At 32.3% G+C, this 22,122-nt stretch overlaps 1 protein-coding gene across 2 annotated transcripts in view; it reads left to right on the top strand.

Annotated features, from left to right (window-relative positions):
* Positions 1-7,972: 7,972 nt before the first annotated feature.
* Positions 7,973-22,122, top strand: part of LOC132548286 (transforming acidic coiled-coil-containing protein 3-like) — a 50,117-nt gene continuing 35,967 nt past the window's right edge. For both annotated transcript variants that reach the window (XM_060212153.1, XM_060212148.1), the window contains exons 1-6: positions 7,973-8,003; positions 10,098-10,674; positions 11,438-11,519; positions 11,976-12,240; positions 12,490-12,545; positions 13,002-13,071. In XM_060212153.1, the coding sequence (XP_060068136.1) occupies positions 10,154-10,674; positions 11,438-11,519; positions 11,976-12,240; positions 12,490-12,545; positions 13,002-13,071 (994 nt within the window). In that variant the 5' untranslated portion in view covers positions 7,973-8,003; positions 10,098-10,153. The remainder of the gene's footprint in view (positions 8,004-10,097; positions 10,675-11,437; positions 11,520-11,975; positions 12,241-12,489; positions 12,546-13,001; positions 13,072-22,122) is intronic.

Below are 22,122 nucleotides of genomic sequence, written 5' to 3'. Positions count from 1 at the left end.
TCTATCCTCAAACTGCTGGGTATCCTCTGGGCCACGCCTCTAATACTCAAGCCTTTAATGTAAATCTCTCTCCGGAAAACATACGAGATATAGCTATGGCCGTTAAGGAAATGGTAGTGAGTGAAATAGCTGGCCTCATACAAAAGGAAATAGCACCACAAAGGGCTGAGCTAGACGCCGTGAAGCTGGAAACCCAAGACCTCCGGCTTAAACTGGACGATTAAGAGCAATATAGCCGGAGGCCTCTGGTAAGAATTTCTGGAATCCTCGAATCCCAATCCGAAAATACTACTGCTCTGGTCCTTGAAGTCATTGATAAAGTCGGGATAGATGTAACTGCTGGTGACACTAAAAGGTCACATCGTGTTGGAAATCCCACGAAAACGAGGTCCAGACTTGGCCAGATTATTATGAGGCTAAGGTCATACGAAGCTAAACGTACACTTTTAAGATCAAGTAAAACATTTCGGGAGTGTCCTACCACGAAGTCCGTGTCAATAAATGAAGATCTTACTAAATATCGCGACAAACTTGCATTTCTTTGCCATCAGTTTGCGAAGAATCCTTATAGTCCAGTGGTCCAAACCTGGACCTGGGCCGGTAGAGTAATGGTTAAAGATAAGTCGGACCGGAATCATCAGATATTCCAGGAGAAGGACTTGTGTATGTTTGGCCACGTCCTCAGTACCTCCGTCACAGGGTGTTCAAATGTCAGACAATTTCTGAGTATCCTACACGTGATCAATCCTTTGTACTAACAGTCCGAATGTGTCCACAAATGTGCATCTATTCATTATCAATTCCTTTCAAGAAGGAAATGGTAGTATACTTACCTGTAAACTTACCGACATCACATGTTCATATAGCTTATGACGTTTATTCATCTTGAGTGATCGCAAAGAATTTAAGTATTTTTCCAGTGTCCAATATTAATTTTTTTCGTTATATTATCAATCAATGTCTATATCAACGTGAATTTGTACACGTTTTATTTTTTTACAAAATACTTTCTTGAAAAAAAATGGTAATATACTTACCTTTAAACTTAAACGACGTCACATGTTCATATAAAATGACGTTCATTTATATTGAGTGATCACAACTGAGTTTGTGTATATAGTCAATTGTCCAATATTACTTACCTCGTTTAATTAATAAAGTCTAAATTAACGTGCATTTGTACACGTTCTATTCTTTACAAATTATTTTCATTGAAATGGTAATATACTTAAGCCTGCATAAACTTAAACGACGTCACATGTTCATATAAAATGACGTTCATTTATATTGAGAGATCGCAATGAATTTGTGTATTTTCCCAGTGTCCAATATTACTTACCTCGTATTATATAACAGTCAATGTCTAAATTAACGTGCATTTGTACACTTTCTATTCATTACAAATTATTTTCATGAAAAATGGTAATATGTACTTACAACTGGATCAATTTAAACGACGTCATATGTTCATATAAAATGACGTTCATTTGTATTGAGTGATAGCATTGAATTTGCTCCACTATCCAATATTACTTACCACGATTTATTAACAGTCAAATGTCTAAATTAACGTGTATTTTTCACACGTTCTATCGATTACAAATTACGTTCATAAAAATGATCACATACTTACCTGTAAATATTTGTGCATGAATCTGTGCATGTTGGTGTTTTTCATATGTTTATCTTGAAAGTAGCAATAAAAATATAAATATAACATGTGTGCATGGATGTATTGTGCACGCATATTATGCCTATTTACGAGGGTTTGATGTTAGAGTGTATTATATTGGACTTGTTTTTGTATGGTGTACAGTATGGTGGATTCTGTACGCGCATGAGATGATAAAATTTTCAATTTAACTATATAATTTGTAATATATAAACATTGTTGTATGTTGTGTAATAGCAGGCCAAATTCACTAGAATTTCTCACCCAAAGCAAATGATTTCTCTTGGTTATACAAGTTTTTCCATTTCCATTTTAAAATTTTGTTACTCTTTATGTCTTTGTAATGTGGTGACTTATGATACTTACCTTCCTAAGTATATTGGTAAAGTAATTCTACGACTAAATCCTGTGTACATTGTAACTAAGTGGAGCTATTTTTTAACACGTAAACCTCGTCTTTTGCAAACTGACTATGTTTGGACACGGAGATATCCCTAATTACATAATGCCTGTTGGTTGTTTTTCGCACCGTGTCCTCATTGGTTTGTATCACGCGAGGTCAAGTCGGTTACCTTTGAGCAAACAATTAGACTTATCATTTTAGCAACCAATTTATTTTTGGTTTATAAAATCAATGCGATGCCTACTATGGTTTTCTTCATTTGCTTATGAAAAACAAACCTTTAAACTTAAGTAATGTAAATGAGCCGGATGAATATTCTGATACTGATACTGCAAATGCTATTTTGAAGATTATTGTGTGCTATGTATTACTCCTTTGTCTTTACTACTCCCTCTATATTTGTGGACCGTACTCCAACTTGAACTTTGTAAGTGTTATTGACAGTTGGTCGACTGGTATGAGTATTGTATATCAAATATTTTCAACATTTACTCTTACGTTGTGGAGATATTGAAAGTAACCCGGGTCCTGGTAGTTCATCCCTTTCTGATTTATCAATTCTTAACCAAGACTATTTATCAATAGTGCACTACAACGTTCAGAGCCTATTACCTATAAAGGATCTTTAGTGAACTACATCAATATGATATCTTATCCTATACTGAAACTTGGTTATCACCTACAACAGAAAAGTCTGGCGAACCTCTTCTTTCTAAATTTCATGACCCATTTGTAAAATCTCGGTCTGATAGGATCGGTTGGGGTATTGTCGTATATGTTAATAAAAATATTACTGCGATCCGCCGTTCGGAATTTGAAATAAATAATCTAGAATGCATTTGGGTAGAACTACAGCTTAACAATAAAATCATTATGCTAGGAACTTTTTATAGACCTCCAAACTCTGGAAATGAAATTTGGAATTTAATTGATAACTCTATTGATATGGTTGCTAATTACAAATCTGATAGTATATTGATAACAGGTGCTTTTAATGAAAATCAATTAGCTACAAACCCTTATCGTATTATTGATTTAATGTATTGATATAATTTTATTCAACTTGTTGATGAACCTACTCATTTTACAGAAAATTCATCCTCTCTTTTAGACATATTTATGACAAATGATACAGGCGTTGTTAAGGAAGTTGTTGTTGGAGAATCTTTTGTACCTGCTGAGACTAGATATCACCGTCCTATTTATATATTTTTAGATGTTGGTCGTAACTCTTTGAATTCAAGTATTCAAAGGCATAAATGGTTATATACAAACGGTGACTATAAAATGTTTCGGGATAGATTGAATAATATTGACTGGATTTTAAAATTTATCAATTGACGAATTTACCATTTTTTTTTATTCCACAATTTTAAATACTGCTAAAATATGTATTCCTAATAAAACAGTAACAATAAAGCATAATGAACCACTATGGATGCATAATGAGATAAGAAAATTAATAAGGGATCGAAAACGATTACACCGAAAAGCTAAAGGTACCCAAAATCCGTATCACTGGCAGAAATTTAGACAGGCAAGAAACAAATGTATTGATGCTGTAAGGAAAGCAAAAAATGAATATATTTTAAAGTTAACCGATAAGATAAAATGTATGTCTACATCAACACGAGACTGGTGGAAGTTAATTAACAATTTTACAAATTTTTCAACCAAAACCTCTCATATACCAACGTTGATACAAAATGATATATACTGTGGTGATAGTAAACAAAAAGCTGATCTTTTTGATAACTACTTTATAAGTCAGTCTACTATCGACGACTCTAATATAATACTACCACATCATGTAGCTACTCCTAATAATAAACTTGAAAATATTGATGTCACTGAACAAGATGTTGAAAATGCAATAAATATGTTAGACATTTCTAAAGCTTCTGGTCCTGATAAAATGAGTCCAAGAATTATTAAGGAAGCAAAGACGGGGTCTGTTATTTCAATCCTTTCTAAATTGTTTAATAAATCTATCGACTGTGGTATATATCCTTCTGTATGGAAAGTCGCTAATGTTACGCCAGTTTTTTAAAAAGGTGATAAATCCATTGTTTCAAACTATAGACCTATATCTTTGATAAGTATCGTTGGCAAACTAATGGAAATGTGTATTTTAAACATGTTTACAATTTTTTTAGAGATACATTTTTTTACAAATTGTCAATCAGGCTTTTTTTAGGTATTTTCTACACCGCTGAAAATGGAGAGAGGAATTTTACAAGGTGGGGCCCTATCTGCCAAAATGTACTTAATGAACTTAATGAACTATTAAATGAGGTTGACAATTCTGGTTGGGGGGGCAAGAATAACCGACATGCCTATCAATATTCCAACCGTTTAACTATTAAACTAACTGTTTAGTAAGTTCCAATATTGTGAGTCTACAAAAAATGTTAAACATCTGCGGATCCTATAGTCGAAAATGGAGGTTTATGTATTCAGCATCAAAGAGTAAAATTGTTGTATTTTCAAATAAAAGAATTGTAGATATAAGTCAAAATTTCTATCTCTACAACAGTATATTACCAGTTGTCGCAGACATTATACACGTTGGTATTCTATTAAACTGTAAGAATAATTCCATGGAAAGAACAAAATCTGCATGCAATAAATTAAAAAGTGGTGCCATGGCCCTTCTACACTCAGGCGCCCATCAGTGTGCTCTAAACCCATTAACAGTTTCAAAAATTATGAAATTAAAAGTTTATCCTTCTGCACTTTATGGATGCGAACTGTGGTTGCTTTCGACTACTGAGTTACTGATGTTAGAAAGGGCCCAGCGTTTTATTGTAAAGTCAATCCAAGGTCTAGATAATATAACAAGAACTGATATGTGTACCTCTCTACTTGGGTGGACGTCATTAGAAGCATATATAGATACTAAAAAACTTTCGTTTCTCGGTAGAATATGTAGAATGAGAAGAAGTAATTTGACAAGTAAAATTTTTATTGTAAGATGTTTTATGTATACAATTAATGAATATGTACAAAATGGTTATATACCAGATATTGTCAGAATCCTCAAAAAGTATCATTTATTCCAGCATTTCGAACTTTTACTGGATGACGGTACTTTTCCAAACAAAACACATTGGAAGAAACTGACTCATAATTCTGTAAAAGACTATGAAACATATGCATGGTTACAAAGAATGTCTAACAATGCAGATTTTTCAAGATTTAAACTACTGCACGATTGTTTAAAACCACACTGTTTGTGGAAACTAGCTCTGTATCACCCTAGTTCTCTCGATAATATCCGTTATGTAATCAAATTTATTGTTTCCATACGAAACTCAAATACACATTTTTGTGTCATTTTTGTGGATATTTTTATACAGATATTATAAATCATGCAATTCTACATTGTTCATTAACAGAAATTGTACGTGACGAGTATTGAATTTATTTCATACTTACAATCGTTGCCAGAGTATATATTGCTTCACATTTTACTAGGAGGTCCTCTGGCCTATCAGTTAGACAAACATGATTTTGAACAATTTAGACTGAAGTCAGCATGTTCTATAAAAAGGATGCTTGAACAATATGGCTATGTATAGTGCGCCAGGAGGCCTTCTGTATTATATACACTTAACAATTGTATGCTTTTCAAGTTGATTTATTTTGTAATTTGTATGTAATGCTCTTCATCTTTGGAGGAAATAAAGACAATAATAATACATTTTTTTTACAAATTGTCAATCATGCTTCACACCTGGGGATTCTGCAACAAATCAATTACTAGATATTACAAATGATATTGGAAGGGCTTTAGACGCGGGTAAAGAAATCATTGCCGTATTCTGTGACATAAGTAAAACGTTTGATAGGGTTTGGCGCAGGGGTCTTATACATAAATTGGAAAAATCTGGCGTTTCTGGTAAACTACTATCTTGGTGCAAAAATTCTTTAACTGACAGAAGTCAAAGGGTTGTTATAAATGGTCTTTTTTCTGAGAGCCAAAATATCAAAGCAGGTGTACCTCAAGGTTCAATATTAGGTCCTCTCTTCTTTCTAGTACATATATTAATGATATATGGAATGATATAAATTGTAAAATAAGATTAATTGCTGATGACACAGCCTTATATATCATAGTTGAAAATCCCAAGATTGCTATTAATACCATCAACAATGATCTTTCAAAAATGCATGTATGGGCAAATAAGTGGTTAATAAAAATTAATCCAGACAAGACAGAATCTTTCTTAATTAGCCGAAAAACTATACCAGGAATTTATGATCCTATCATTATGGAAAATGTCAATGTATCTTATGAAAAAACTCATAAGCATTTAGGGGTATTAATGTCTGTTGATGGTACATGGAAAAACCATATTGATTACATATTGAAGAAAGTGTCTCCAAGACTAGCGGTTTTAAGAAATTTAAAAAACATATTAGATAGGAGTTCTCTCCAAACAATATATTTTGCTTTTATCAGACCTATTTTGGAATATTCTGACGTAGTTTGGGATATTTTACCAAATTATTTATGTCAAAATTTAGAAAACATCCAAATAGAAGCTGCAAGAATAGTTACAGTGTTACTAAATTGTCAAGTATTAGTTAATTGTACAAAGATGTGGGTTGGGGAAAACTTCTAATTCCAAGTAAAAGACATAATACTAGAGAAAATCATTAATTGCAACTTTTTCAAAAAAAAATCATTATTGAAAACATTTGTGGAATTCTCCAATCATATTTGCGAAAATCTAATTCAAAATGACAATGTAATTATTTCTCACTATTTTAATATTGGTTTCAAAATTTGCATACCCATAGACATAATACTAGAGATTCAAACATTTTACTGTTAATTAATTGCAGGACTCAGTTTTATAAAAAAAAATCATTATTGAATTCTGCAGTATGAAGCTAAGTAAACGTTTTACCTAATGTTTTTGGTCCTTTAGTTCATAGACATCATGTAAAGCAGCTTTGTAAGGTAACCTGTTTTACATACCAATGAATTAAGGTGCCACTACTTAAGTTAGAAATTACATTTTGTAATTCTATCCACCACATGTGCGTAAGTTTATAGATATTATTGTTATATGTAAATGTTACTTTTTCGTCCAATGTCGATGTTAGGTGTTCCAGTTCCGATTTATATTTGTCTTTGTATGTACATGGGAAAGGAATTGATATAAGCTTTAAGCTTGTTTTCCAGTCCCATAAGATTAATGTACCTGTCTGTGTTTAAATGCTACTTATTGAATACAATATCGTTTAAACTAACTTTAAACAATCATAATTGGAATTTCACGCACATATGTCCTTGGAAATACGACGTTCAAACGTTCAGAATGATTTACGCGACAGTTAATATAAACTCTCATTTTCCAGCAAATAATCCAGAGAAGTGGGAAGAATCAAGAGTATCCGGAGAAAACCCAAGCACGTGATCGGACTGGATATTTATTTATTTATTTTGCGTAAATGAACGCTAATTTTATTGTTGTTACAAAAACAGAGACCAAACAACAACAAAAATAACTGCATCTAAATGTTTCAAGCTTTCGACCTCTTGTTTATCATTATTATTATTATTATTATTATTATTATTATATAATCATCTGAGCCTGGAGCTGTAGTGATTTTCATTCTACACGCAAAGAAATTCACTCTTCACTGTAACTTTTCTTGTTTATAAGGCATCCTGTTCAGGTTTTTTTTAGTATGGATATGAATTTCAGTAAAAAAAATACTTTCGTTATGATCAATGATTTTTAACAATAATGGTCCCTTGAGATTCTACAGTTATACATGTATTTCAGCCTTGGACGAATCAGTAGTTTTGTAACGATTGGTAGTTACTTCCCTTGCTTTTGGAACTCTTCTGACAAAAGTACGTGTTGTTATTGTGCAGAGGATGGGACCGCGAGAGGGAAAATGTTAATTTGAGTACGTAGATTGAAATTTAAGTATACAATTGAAACAGATAGTTTCTTAAACGTGTAAAGATATTTCTAGCAATATAGTTTATGTAAATAACTTAATATTGGATCTTCAAATATTTCCGAAATAACTTTCACAAACTTTTGTTTTGATGGGTGTTTGACATATCGTCTGAATCACTGATGGCTGCGGGCTGTCATATGGTTTGTTTCTTTATCATTTATGACGTGGTATACCATCCATTAAGGATTTCAGTGTGGTTTGTTGTTTGATGTGTTGTGAATTATACCTTACGTTCAATATATAGGTAGAGTAAAAACTATTGGTCCTGGTCATCTGTTAAAACTGTTTAATGAAGCTGACCACAGACACGGACGTCTGAATATCATCGAACACAGTCGTCATTAATTGTGAAGAAAAACAATAGAAGTATATTTTTTATTTTATTTTTGCTGCTCACGCCACTGCTTGAAATAGGTGTATTTATATATGTTTGTTCCATCGAAACATTGTTTTTCATCACCAGTAGTTAATTATCAATGAAAACAATAGCAGTTTGTTGTAAAAATCATGTTATGCCAGATGAAAAATCAACATGATTGGTTAAACAAACAGACCATCTGGCATCTAACTGTTGATTTTTACAACACACTTATATTATGCAACATGCTATTTATACCTGTTTAATATTTATCTATTGTTAATCTATACTTACATGCAGTTGCAATATATCATACTCTGTAGTTCTAGCGATGTAGTAATGGATTCAGTTAGCTTGTAATAATAGATTAATACATATTCCCCCAAAATTTAGAAATGTTTTACTTGGGTCTCTACAGAGGAATGTAACAATACATGTCACATGGTCTTTTGTAGTATGGTCATTCATCACTTCTTAAGAAGTGACTGTCAAATGGCAAATAATGAACTATCTGAACCGTGACTTCCTGTAACATTAATTTATGTTAAGGTAGTTGGACCTGACCCAACTCCAGACATCATTATGTCTTCATTAGCAGTCAATACTCAATAACCCTGTTAAATTGTTTGTTGATGTATTACAATACATTAATAATAATTTATAATAATAATTTTTTCATGCTTGTTCTTTATATTGTTTATTAGTATACAAACAGTGCACTTATATACTGAATTAGTGTGTGATCATTACTAATATTCCTGATAAAGAGCAACATGGCATTTAAAGACATAAGATGGCAATCTGACACCCTCTCTGTTTTCAAAGCTTTTTATTATTAAAATAAATCATACTGATGTGTACCCAGCAAAAAATTAGCAGCTTCAGAGAACAAGTCCAGTTTGGTCCTAAAATCAGCAAGTTTTATTTTTGTCCTTAGCAAATCAACTTCATCACTGATTTTTGTTTTCAAGGCATACATGTGCACATGTATCAGATCTCTAGAACTGGGCTGTGAGTGGATGATCATTGATTATCAGTTATTTATGTTGGTTTTCTTCAGCAGTTTTATACTTGTTTGAACAGCATATAATCCATAACCCTGCAAAATATGAGCCATATTTAGCTTTAACACTTTCATTATAAGTAGATTACAATAAATTGATGATCATTGAAATCCTGACTGTTCATTAGCACAAAATTTACAATCCCTATCTGTGTTTCAAGGGAGGATTTTTCAATATAAAAGGAAATTCTTGTACTGCTAATCTTTTATCCAGCAGTTGCAAATTATTGGCCTTATAAAAAAATCTGAGATACATCTCTTTAGTGATTTTCCATTCAAATTTTGAAAATCATTTCATCTCTTGGTAGTATATATATATATAGAGAGAGAGAGAGTACATGAAAAGAAAATTGTCAGAGTGGTTGAAATAAATTGGTATAATGTTTGTTGAAAAGTTTTACTTACTTTCGTAGATCCAAACATTCTCTCTCTGCTTCAGTTTTATAAATGCAATTTAGCCTTTGAAGGTGGATGTAGCTTATGGATGAGCTGCATTCTAGCCTGAGATGCAATGAAATTGATCAAATTAATATGATTGGCATGTCTGGTGATGACAGTGACTCTTGGATTATGATATTCATTTTTTGTTTGAATTTTGTCATACTGTATGTTGTAGGTATCGGTGAACGGAATCCCTGAACTTTGGACAGAGTTCATGTATATGATTTAACAATGGAAGAAGACAGGCACTCTCCAATCCCCATACCTAGGGGTTCCTATAACTTAAACTTTGATGAAATTGATGAAAACACAAATCCATTTCAGACTAAAACAGTTCTAGGACAGTCCCCACCAATTGGCGGAAATGTTAATCCTTTCCAAACGGTATCAAAAATGGGCCACTCCCCCCCTACAAATTCAAACAATAATATTTATGATATTGAAGATCCATTTAAAAGTAAGAACAAATTGTCATCTTCTCCTCCTCCAACACAGCTAGAGTTACAAACAAATCCTAACCCAGTGTTAGAGGAAATTTCCTCAGATCCTTTTGAACCAACACCAGATATCTCAAAACAAGATAACAAAATTCCTTGCTCACCTGAGGAGCCTCAACCACCAACTACATGTACAGAGCAACAAGGCCTTTCTGCAGCTGATGAGGGGGATAGTAAGGTCACAAAGGTCAAGGAGGAATCTAAAGCCACAGATAGCGACATGAAAGATAACAAGACGAAAATGAAGCCTCCAAGGTGATAAAGCATATATACTTTTTTTTTTGAACATTTACAGTGAAAGTAGTAACCATAAATTTTTACCTTTCACCTTTCATTAATTTGATGTTTTGAATGTATTGCTGAAGCATAAAAGAAACTTGTTCAAGAAGTACATAATTGAGCATGCATATTAGAACTAATTCATAATACATATTTTTATGCCCCCGCCATTTATGGCCGGGGGCATATAGCGTTGCCCATGTCCGTCCGTCCCGTCCCATCCTGTCGCGTCCCAAATCAGTATATATCACCTAACAACTTCATTCGGAAGGCAATTTTCATGAAACTTCATACAAATGTCAAGTATGGAAAGACCTCATGCAGTGTTGAATTTCTCGGCATTCTAAAAAAAAGATGGCCACCAGGGGGAGATAACTCAAAAAAGAGGAACATCATCTTATTTCTACATAATTTGGTACTTGTGGGTTTTAAGGCATAAGGAACTAATATACTCCCTCATTTTTTCCAGAGAACAAAATTCCAAATTCATGTACGTTAAATCAACTTGTCAATTTAAGTATGAAACTTAAGTTGTACATAGTTGCATACAAATTAACAAAATCATCTCTTTCGGACCTTTCACCATTATTTCACATAGGGGGGGGGGGGGCGGGGGCATTCATGTCTTACAGACATTTTCTAGTTACAATTATTATAATTTCTATATTTACATAAAGCTATAGACGATTGTTCATTTATGATATGCAAATGATATATGTTCTTTGCATACATATTTCAGCAAAAAACCTGGTGGGAAAAAAGGAATAAAAAAACCGAAGATAAGATCCAAGTTTAAACCTCCAGAGAACTTTGGTGCACAAGTGAGTTATCTACCCTTAGACCTTTTGACCTTGATATTAGCCTAACAACAATTCAATTTTATTTGAATTTTAATCTCATGATTCTAATTAATGTTTGAAGAGATTTTAAGTTTATTAGTATTTCTGTGTGTCTAATGTTACTTTTGGAGATAGTGTTTATTTCATTATTGGAAAACGTTTGAAATTTGCAAAAGAAAAAGAAATTCATTTAGATATTGATTTCAATCAGGGATTTAAAATCAAAGAAGAAATATTGTAAATGGAACAGTACTTGTAGCAAACATTTAGAAAGTTAATGGGGAAAACAAGAACTGTTATGGAACATAGATATATACTCTAGGAAGCAGTGAAATGGATGAATTTCAACTGAAGTTCTCATCAACTTTTTGGAGGGTATTTGATTTGACATTTTTAGAATATGTAATTCATTTATATACTTACATTTTTCAACCACAGGGTGATGAGGACATTCAAATTTTTGCTCCAAAGAAAGAAAGCAGCCCATCACTACCACAGGAAGATGAGTCAGTCAGGGAGACAATACCTGTCATGGAGGGAAATGTCTCAAAACAACAAACAACCAATGAGGAGGCTGGAAGTGGGTCAGGTGATGTTGAAACATCCGATCAAATGGCACAAAGTTTGGAGATTATGCATGACTTTGGAGCAGCTGAGATGCCAGATTCCGATGAGAATGAAGGTTTTGTGCCTGCCAATGAAGGTATGATATTAAAAAACTCATGCAAGTATGTCGGTATTTAAAATATAGTTATGACCAGTCATACATAAATAAGATTATTTCAGGGCATTTATGATTAAATCAACATTCATCATTTCTTCTTTAATATCTTTATTCCAATTTTTACTTTATAATTTGCAGGAGAATATTCCTTTAGTCATGTCTTATTTACAATTGTATAAGAAGTGTCCTTTATTTCTTCTATATATTTGTGAAAACTTTCTGTTGCAGTTTTCTCAGATACAGCTGACTGGGAGATGTTGGAAAAATTTGGTAGTAAAGGCAAGGTAGGATGATGTTTATCTCCGAATAATTATTTACATACTACAGCTAGTTTATATTCTTTTGGTGTCTCATTGGTAGATATATCTTCAGTAAATGATACATAAACTTAAGTGCATAATGACTGACAAATTAGCAGGTCAGTTAAGCTACATTTAAATAAGTTAGGTATTTTTTTATTCTGGGGTGTTAAAGATATACAATATGACCCAACTGTGACAGAAAATGATATATTCAATTTTGTTATACTTATTTAAGCATATGTATTTACAAATTTTTGAAAATTTATGATATAACCAGCAAACTAATTTAGAATTGTGGTTGAACATCTGTGGCCCAAAATGTTGTTGTTCCTTCCCACATCCACATAATCCTCTCAGATATGTTTTTGTTTTCATGATTGTATTCTCTCATTCAGTATATATTGTAACCATAACATGAATGCTCACTGACTGTTGCAGGGAGACCTAGAACGAGACTCTTTGTTTACAAAGTTTGACCCTCTTCTACAAGAAAATACCTCTAATATGGGTAAGTGTGCCTTTTGATATATCACTTTTGCTAGATGAATTGTACATGTAACCATTTACCCACAAATTGTTTGATTTATTGCCTTTTAAAAAATTATACTAGTGTTGAAGTTACCAATTTCAATTGAAGAAATATTAGAGGGACATAGTTGTAAGGGAGGACCAGTAGGATGTTTGTTATGTTGGGAGGTGGAGTTTAAAATTGTTATTGATCCCACACCGTCACCAGTCTGTCCAATATGTATGTCCTTTTGTCTCTCTATCCTTCTATTCTTCGTTTCTTCGTTATGCTATCTTTTTCGGGCTATATCATCTATGCTTCTGCTAAATGGAGCTTAGATTCATACTTGGTTTAAGGGTTCACCTTCTTAGTCAGTGTGTTGGAGGGGAAATGTAATTTACTGAATTGTCTTTTAGGTTACCTGAGACAAAGTCTCAAGTGACCTATTGCGATCGTCTTTTGTCTGGCGTTGTCTGTTGTAAACAATTTACTTTTCAAACTCTTGTCAATCACTAAAAGGCCAAGGGTCATGATATTGGGCCAGTAGCATGCTTGGATGAAGGGCTGCAAGTTTGTTTAACTGAATTACCTTGACCTACTTTCAAGGTCACAGTGATCTAATGTGTTAAAATCTGTAAATGACTTCTTCACAATAATATCACAATGACCCAGATTCATAATATTGGGCCAGTAGCATGCTTGGATGAATGGCTACCACGTTTGTTCAAATGAATGACCTTGACCTTCATTCACATACTCACAGGGGTCAAATATGATAAAATGAAGCTTTTAAACTCAAAGATAATAAAAACTTTGTAAGTATGCATATATCAATTCTGTTCTGTCTGCCCCAATGCTGGGATTGATGGACTGGTTCTAAACCTGTCCAAAGACCTGAAGACCTCAGATGACCATGAAAGCTCATGGGCCTCTTGTTATTTGTATAATGAAGTGAAGATAAAACATTTTTGGTCCTGGAAGTCAAGAAATGTATTAAATTTTGAAAAAGCTTTTACTGGAGCTGTCTTGTGTAGTGAACATTGAAGTTAATAAAAATGAAAAAATTAGTTGTCTTCTGTTGAAAAGCAAAATGTTTACTCATTACTAATTATCTGAAATAATATTTTTTCAAAAAATATAAATATATAAATAAGACATCCCTGGGAATGAATGTGTTGCCTTTTTTTTTTACGTAAATCTAAGGAATGCTGTAATAGATATTTCCTGTAATTTCTAAACAATGCATTTCAATCTTATTTGAAAAGAATTTTTTATAGAAGAATACAAAACCTTAACTCATTTGAAATTATTGGACTTGACCTTGTCTGATTGCATAATATTGTATTAACTTTATGTAAATAGGCAGTGTCAACAAGGAAGCTTGTGTCTAAACCTTTTGTTTGTTTATCAATAAAAATATGTTTGAATGAACAAGGAAGAGTTATTTCCCTTAGACCATTAATGATCTTGTGGGTCTTAAGTGGGTTATGGGGTGTCTTGCTTTGAAGGTGATTTTGTTCTTTCATTGGTTTCTGTTGAGGAATGAAGGGCTTGATATGGAAAAATACCCATAGCTAGGAAAGAAGGATGTGTGTCAGTCTGGATCTGGGTCTATTGTCTGTATCTGTATCCAATAAGAAATACAAACAGATGTTTTGGCATGTGTCTGTATATTACTATGTTTGCTGTATAAGTTTCTGTAAATTCTTTTATTATAAGGGCGAAACAGGAATCAATAACACATATACTGCACTTCTAATTACACATGTCCTAAGACATTGCAGATACCATAGTACACTGCTAATGGAACATTACATGTATAGAGAATGCATGGTCTTATTAAATGTAAGCTGTATTTTGCAAAAGTGAAGAAAGACAAATGTGGGGAATCTTTGGTTAATCAAATGCAGCTGATATTTTAAGTTACTGACCATGTTTTTTTTCTTTCTGCAACATTCATTGAAACTTTGACAGCCTGTGTTAAGACTGTTTCCTGATGTTGATGTATGCTGATGTAGACCATAAAGTATATATGCCAAAACAATTGCTTTGCACAAAGATATAATTCCAAATTTCAATGTATGCAGTAGCAGTTTTATGATGTTTCCTAAAAAAAGTTTACCAAACAAACAAAATTGGTTCTTTCTACACTTGACTCTATCTAAAGTAATTTAGAGTGTAACTTCAGTGAATCAGTACACATGCTAAAATACAGCTATTTTCAGTCGCTGCCATACTCAATACTTCATGGGTTATACTCACTATCACTCTCTACACTCTTGAACCTTTCCTGGCAAAATTGATGGCATAAGCGAAATACCTTGATTGGTGGAGAGGGGGTTTCAGGAGAAAAAATTGACCAATCACACATTGATACACTCTTTTGAAGATTATGAAGTGGTGACCCCCAACTTTAGCCAATATAAACATACTGTTATGTGACCACAATATTTGTTTGATAGACATTAAATGATCGAACTCGTCTTCTCATCTCATCCACAAGGATGCACATTGAACCTTCTATTTTTGCCATGACATGTTTCCAGGGTTATGATCACTTTAGCTCTCTGCACCCATAGAGCAACTAGAATGAGTCGCTGCTTAATGCAGTAGATTTGTGTGGCATGTGTATTCTGCCAATTACAGCACCAGTAGTAGGATAGCACAATATGTTTTTGATCTTTAATGAAGCAATAGATTTACATATTGTTGCCCTTCTTCTTTTTTCAAGAATTGACTTGAATCATGACAATCAATGTTTTAAATCTTATGAAATACATGTATTTAGTGTTTTACCCCATGTCAGTTCAGTTCTTGCTCGGTGTAATTTTAAAGTTTATACCCAGTAACATTTGTAGTAAAATTCTATTCCAATTTCATTTGACCTGAAATTCTTGCCCAGTATCATAAGTAATAAAGTTCTTGGCCAGTATCATTTGTAGTGAAATTCTTGCCCAGTATCATTTGTAGTAAAATTCTACCCAAATGTCATTAGTAGTAAAATTCTTACTAAGTGTCATTAGTAATAAAGTTCTTACCTAGTGTTATTTGTAGTAAAATTCTTAGCCACTGTCATTAGTAATAAAGTTCTTGCCCAGGGTAATTTGTAGTAAAATTCTTAGCCACTGTCATTAGTAATAAAGTTCTTGCCCAGGGTAATTTGTAGTAAAATTCTTAGCCACTGTCATTAGTAATAAAGTTCTTACCCAGGGTAATTTGTAGTAAAATTCTTAGCCACTGTCATTAGTAATAAAGTTATTACCTAGTGTTATTTGTAGTAACATTCTTAGCCACTGTCATTAGTAATAAAGTTCTTACCTAGTGTTATTTGTAGTAAAATTCTTAGCCACTGTCATTAGTAATAAAGTTCTTACCTAGTGTTATTTGTAGTAAAATTCTTAGCCACTGTCATTAGTAATAAAGTTCTTGCCCAGGGTAATTTGTAGTAAAATTCTTAGCCACTGTCATTAGTAATAAAGTTCTTGCCCAGGGTAATTTGTAGTAAAATTCTTACCCACTGTCATTAGTAATAAAGTTCTTACCTAGTGTTATTTGTAGTAAAATTCTTAGCCACTGTCATTAGTAATAAAGTTCTTACCTAGTGTTATTTGTAGTAAAATTCTTAGCCACTGTCATTAGTAATAAAGTTCTTACCTAGTGTTATTTGTAGTAAAATTCTTAGCCACTGTCATTAGTAATAAAGTTCTTGCCCAGGGTAATTTGTAGTAAAATTCTTAGCCACTGTCATTAGTAATAAAGTTCTTGCCCAGGGTAATTTGTAGTAAAATTCTTACCCACTGTCATTAGTAATAAAGTTCTTACCTAGTGTTATTTGTAGTAAAATTCTTAGCCACTGTCATTAGTAATAAAGTTCTTGCCCAGGGTAATTTGTAGTAAAATTCTTAGCCACTGTCATTAGTAATAAAGTTCTTACCTAGTGTTATTTGTAGTAAAATTCTTAGCCACTGTCATTAGTAATAAAGTTCTTGCCCAGGGTAATTTGTAGTAAAATTCTTAGCCACTGTCATTAGTAATAAAGTTCTTACCTAGTGTTATTTGTAGTAAAATTCTTAGCCACTGTCATTAGTAATAAAGTTCATGCCCAGGGTAATTTGTAGTAAAATTCTTAGCCACTGTCATTAGTAATAAAGTTCTTACCTAGTGTTATTTGTAGTAAAATTCTTAGCCACTGTCATTAGTAATAAAGTTCTTACCTAGTGTTATTTGTAGTAAAATTCTTAGCCACTGTCATTAGTAATAAAGTTCTTACCTAGTGTTATTTATAGTAAAATTCTTAGCCACTGTCATTAGTAATAAAGTTCTTGCCCAGGGTAATTTGTAGTAAAATTCTTAGCCACTGTCATTAGTAATAAAGTTCTTACCTAGTGTTATTTGTAGTAAAATTCTTAGCCACTGTCATTAGTAATAAAGTTCTTACCTAGTGTTATTTGTAGTAAAATTCTTAGCCACTGTCATTAGTAATAAAGTTCTTACCTAGTGTTATTTGTAGTAAAATTCTTAGCCACTGTCATTATTAGTAATAAAGTTCTTGCCCAGGGTAATTTGTAGTAAAATTGTCATTAGTTAGCCACTGTCTTATTAGTAATAAAGTTCTTACCTAGTGTTATTTGTAGTAAAATTCTTAGCCACTGTCATTAGTAATAAAGTTCTTACCTAGTGTTATTTGTAGTAAAATTCTTAGCCACTGTCATTAGTAATAAAGTTCTTGCCCAGGGTAATTTGTAGTAAAATTCTTAGCCACTGTCATTAGTAATAAAGTTCTTGCCCAGGGTAATTTGTAGTAAAATTCTTAGCCACTGTCATTAGTAATAAAGTTCTTACCTAGTGTTATTTGTAGTAAAATTCTTAGCCACTGTCATTAGTAATAAAGTTCTTGCCTAGTGTTATTTGTAGTAAAATTCTTAGCCACTGTCATTAGTAATAAAGTTCTTGCCCAGGGTAATTTGTAGTAAAATTCTTAGCCACTGTCATTAGTAATAAAGTTCTTACCTAGTGTTATTTGTAGTAAAATTCTTAGCCACTGTCATTAGTAATAAAGTTCTTGCCCAGGGTAATTTGTAGTAAAATTCTTAGCCACTGTCATTAGTAATAAAGTTCTTACCTAGTGTTATTTGTAGTAAAATTCTTAGCCACTGTCATTAGTAATAAAGTTCTTGCCTAGTGTTATTTGTAGTAAAATTCTTAGCCACTGTCATTAGTAATAAAGTTCTTGCCCAGGGTAATTTGTAGTAAAATTCTTAGCCACTGTCATTAGTAATAAAGTTCTTACCTAGTGTTATTTGTAGTAAAATTCTTAGCCACTGTCATTAGTAATAAAGTTCTTGCCTAGTGTTATTTGTAGTAAAATTCTTAGCCACTGTCATTAGTAATAAAGTTCTTGCCCAGGGTAATTTGTAGTAAAATTCTTAGCCACTGTCATTAGTAATAAAGTTCTTGCCCAGGGTAATTTGTAGTAAAATTCTTAGCCACTGTCATTAGTAATAAAGTTCTTACCTAGTGTTATTTGTAGTAAAATTCTTAGCCACTGTCATTAGTAATAAAGTTCTTGCCCAGGGTAATTTGTAGTAAAATTCTTAGCCACTGTCATCTGAAGTAAGTTCTGCTTGTTATCAAAAATATCATATAATTGTCAATAGTTACTTTGTTTAGATTGATTTCATGTTCAAAGACTTTCGAAGTTGTAAGATGTTCTTTTTTTACTTAAGTATTATCCTATTCTTCTTATTAAACTGAGTAATGCATAAAGTTTAAGTTTGAGGTATGTACTATGAACAGATGGATGTTTGTGCTATACCTATATTCAAGACAACATTTTATTGTGAGACAGTATACAGGGCTTATATATATAGTTACCTTGGCAGAGGTCACCTTCGAATTCTTGTCTGGTGTTTCAAGATCAGAGCTCTCATGTTGATGAAAATTCTTGAAAATTTCTTCTGCAGCTTTAAAACCAAATCCTTGAATCCTTGTCAAACAATCAGCATGCACATGGTATTCCGTGTCGGAGGGCATATCTGCAAAAGCACAAATATTTTAAGTAGCTTGTCTGAAATCAATAATTCCTTGTGTGATACCGGAGACCAGATAATGGCATTGTGGTCTGTAGTGTTGTTGTGTGTTGTGTAGTAGAGTCATATGGTTGAGATTTAAATGTACTGATTGGTGTAAGTCACCACAATAAACTGTTTATCCTGTATTGTAAATTACCTGTACGTCTACAAGTAAGTAAATACGGGTACGTGTGTCTGCACATACAAGAACATTATACAGAGGTCACATTGAAACTTGTTAGTCACACATTAATTCTAAGCTGTTTTGTTTGGTCTGTAAAAAATGACATTGTATATACAGTATACCGTAATTACTCTATTTACTTTCTCAGTCTTAAACACCCTTATTTTGTCTTTTTATATTTTATTTTCATTTTAGGGGAGGGAGGGGAAATATTGTTTATGTAATTCCATGTCTGTCTTGGCATGTCATCTCATTCCAAATCAGTGTCATAGCAAGAGAACCTTTGAACAAATTTGGTTCATATTTACCCAATAGTATTATAACATCAAGTTCTACACCTGGTCTGATTAGGTTTGAATATAAGCAGGACATTCATGCAATATCTTAGATATTTTCTAGTCATTCAATAAGAAAATAATGAAGAAAAGTATAAGAAATGCTTATCAATCCTTCTGTATACATGTACATGTTCCATTGGTGTTATGTGCTAGCATCAATTTATTTTATGTTAAATATCAAATTTAAACAAAGTATTTATTTTACACAAAATATGTTATGGTATAGTATATATATTCAATTCTTGTGGATAGCACAATTGAGGTAACTGTACATAACTTCTATAAGCTTAAGAGACTTATTTCTTAATCCAAAACACTTTCTTGTTTGTTTGAAATTGTGTTTATCAAGAGGTATTTCATTTTCAAACCTATACTCCTGTTTTTTCATTCATTTTTTTTTTAATTTCATTTTTTTGGTTTTTATATTTAACAAATTGTAATTCCCTATAGTTTACCAGAATATGGTGTTACTTGTTCTTTAACAATATAGTTGAAGCAAAGCAAGATATGATATTTGTAAGAAAAAACAATGAAGTACAAACAGATTTAGTATGAATAAAACAAAGGTGATTTCTCAATTTTGACAGAAGTGCAAATTGCTTGATACATAATGAAGGTACTACAGATTCTTAATGCTATGTAATTGTCAGTCAGGAAAATAAAATAGTTTGAAATCTTGAAATGCCAAAAAATCTGCTACACAAGTTAATGAATGCTTTTAAATCTAATGTTGTTATACATGTATATCTTTACTATAAAAAGGCAGCCTACTCCCAAAATACAAACACAAAGTATTATTGTAATATGTGTAAAATATATATATATATATACCCACAGATGGCAGATCTGAAAAAATTAATTACTCTCACTTCATTGCCTCAAGGTTGATTGTTAATCACATAAATTTCTCTGGGATAAGTATCCAGGTAAATCTAATTACAGGTACAATGACTGGTATTATCATCTCAAGTGACAAACAGATGTATGTAATTATGTTTGTTTATATTTAATCATACGCCAAAAGTGCTTGTAGATCACACTTCTAATTATATAATATTGGTATCGTAGGTCTTTTGGAAATTTTACCCTGTTATAGTCCCATTGGTTTAATCTACCTATGTAGGCGCATTGTCAAGTTCACTTCATTGTTATCAGATATCTTACACCTGGGAATGCCTACCTCTTACCTGGCAGATGTGCGATAAACAGTTTTCATCAAAATTGTTGGAGTAGTCCCAATTGTGGAAGTTGATCTAAAGTACCAGTATTTCCTTACTTTGGATTTAGTGAAAAAAATGCAGACATCAGACTTGGAAATTTTTTAATCTGTTTTATGCATGATTTTAATGATGGTATGAGGAAGCTTCAAAGCTGTTTTTCTGTCAGGTGTCTGTTGGATTTTACCGTATTTGGGAGAAATATGTATTCTATTATGCATACCCCTCACTTACACAAAGGTAAAAACTTCATTCTAAAGTTACTTACTTAGTATATAAGTAAAAAAGCCTTCAAGCAGAATTTTCAAATTGAACATTACCAATTCGATACCAATACTTAGAGTAATATTTCAAATTGACTCATCAGAAATTCAAGAACTTTTGAAAACTTTTTTTATACAAACTTTGCTGTTAATAGCAATAAATGTATGTCATTATTTTTGTTACTTTGAAGGAACAAATCTCATTTAAGTAATAATTCCACTCTTATGGCAAGGTAGTCAGTCTTAGTCACTTTTAATAATGTCTATAGAACCAATATATATATAAATATATGTATAATCAATCCTTGATGTACTTTGAACAGTATCAAGGCAAACAGCAGAAGAACTTTTATTCAAAAAGTCCATGAGAGCACCCAGGGACTGAAATGACACTAATCTCATGTCCTTCATAATCCTATGAATGTCAATTCTGTTGCTTGTGTTTGTGTAGTGTAGATTAATGCATTGTAATTGTAATGAAGAGTATTGAAATGATCAAAAACATAACAATCACAATTCATATTGAAAGCCAAGATATAAAATAGAAATAAGGTGATGTACTGGTGATTGAAATTGTGACAAAAAAGAAATTGGTGAATTTGATTCACTTACTTGATGAATTTTCATACCTTTATTAAGTAAATATGCATTGTTGTGTTTAAAAATATCCTCTTAGAGCATGTTTCAAGTAGCTTCTTTGTATCATAAGGGATATAAATATTTACAGCAATCAATAAGGTTATATGATCAGACAGACAATTTCTTGCTTAAGAGGTTAACACAGACTGAAACTTGATTTTTTTATATAATCTTTCATGTAAACAAACTTTAGGGTTGAAGTATTTCAGCTTTATGGCTAGTTCTAACATTTAAAGTATATAAAAAGTATATATGAATCAAATAAATTTGATATGATCTCTGCTTATTCATGTAGTAATCAAATTAATCAAGGACCGTAAGTAGACCCTATGCTGTGTA

This window comes from Ylistrum balloti, unplaced genomic scaffold (assembly GCF_031769215.1).
Source record: "Ylistrum balloti isolate Yb309-2 unplaced genomic scaffold, AGI_CSIRO_Ybal_v1 Utg369616, whole genome shotgun sequence".
Taxonomy (NCBI): Eukaryota; Metazoa; Mollusca; class Bivalvia; order Pectinida; family Pectinidae; genus Ylistrum; species Ylistrum balloti.
The sequence above is the reverse complement of the archived record's forward strand: the minus strand, read 5'-3'. Positions and strand labels throughout refer to the sequence as shown.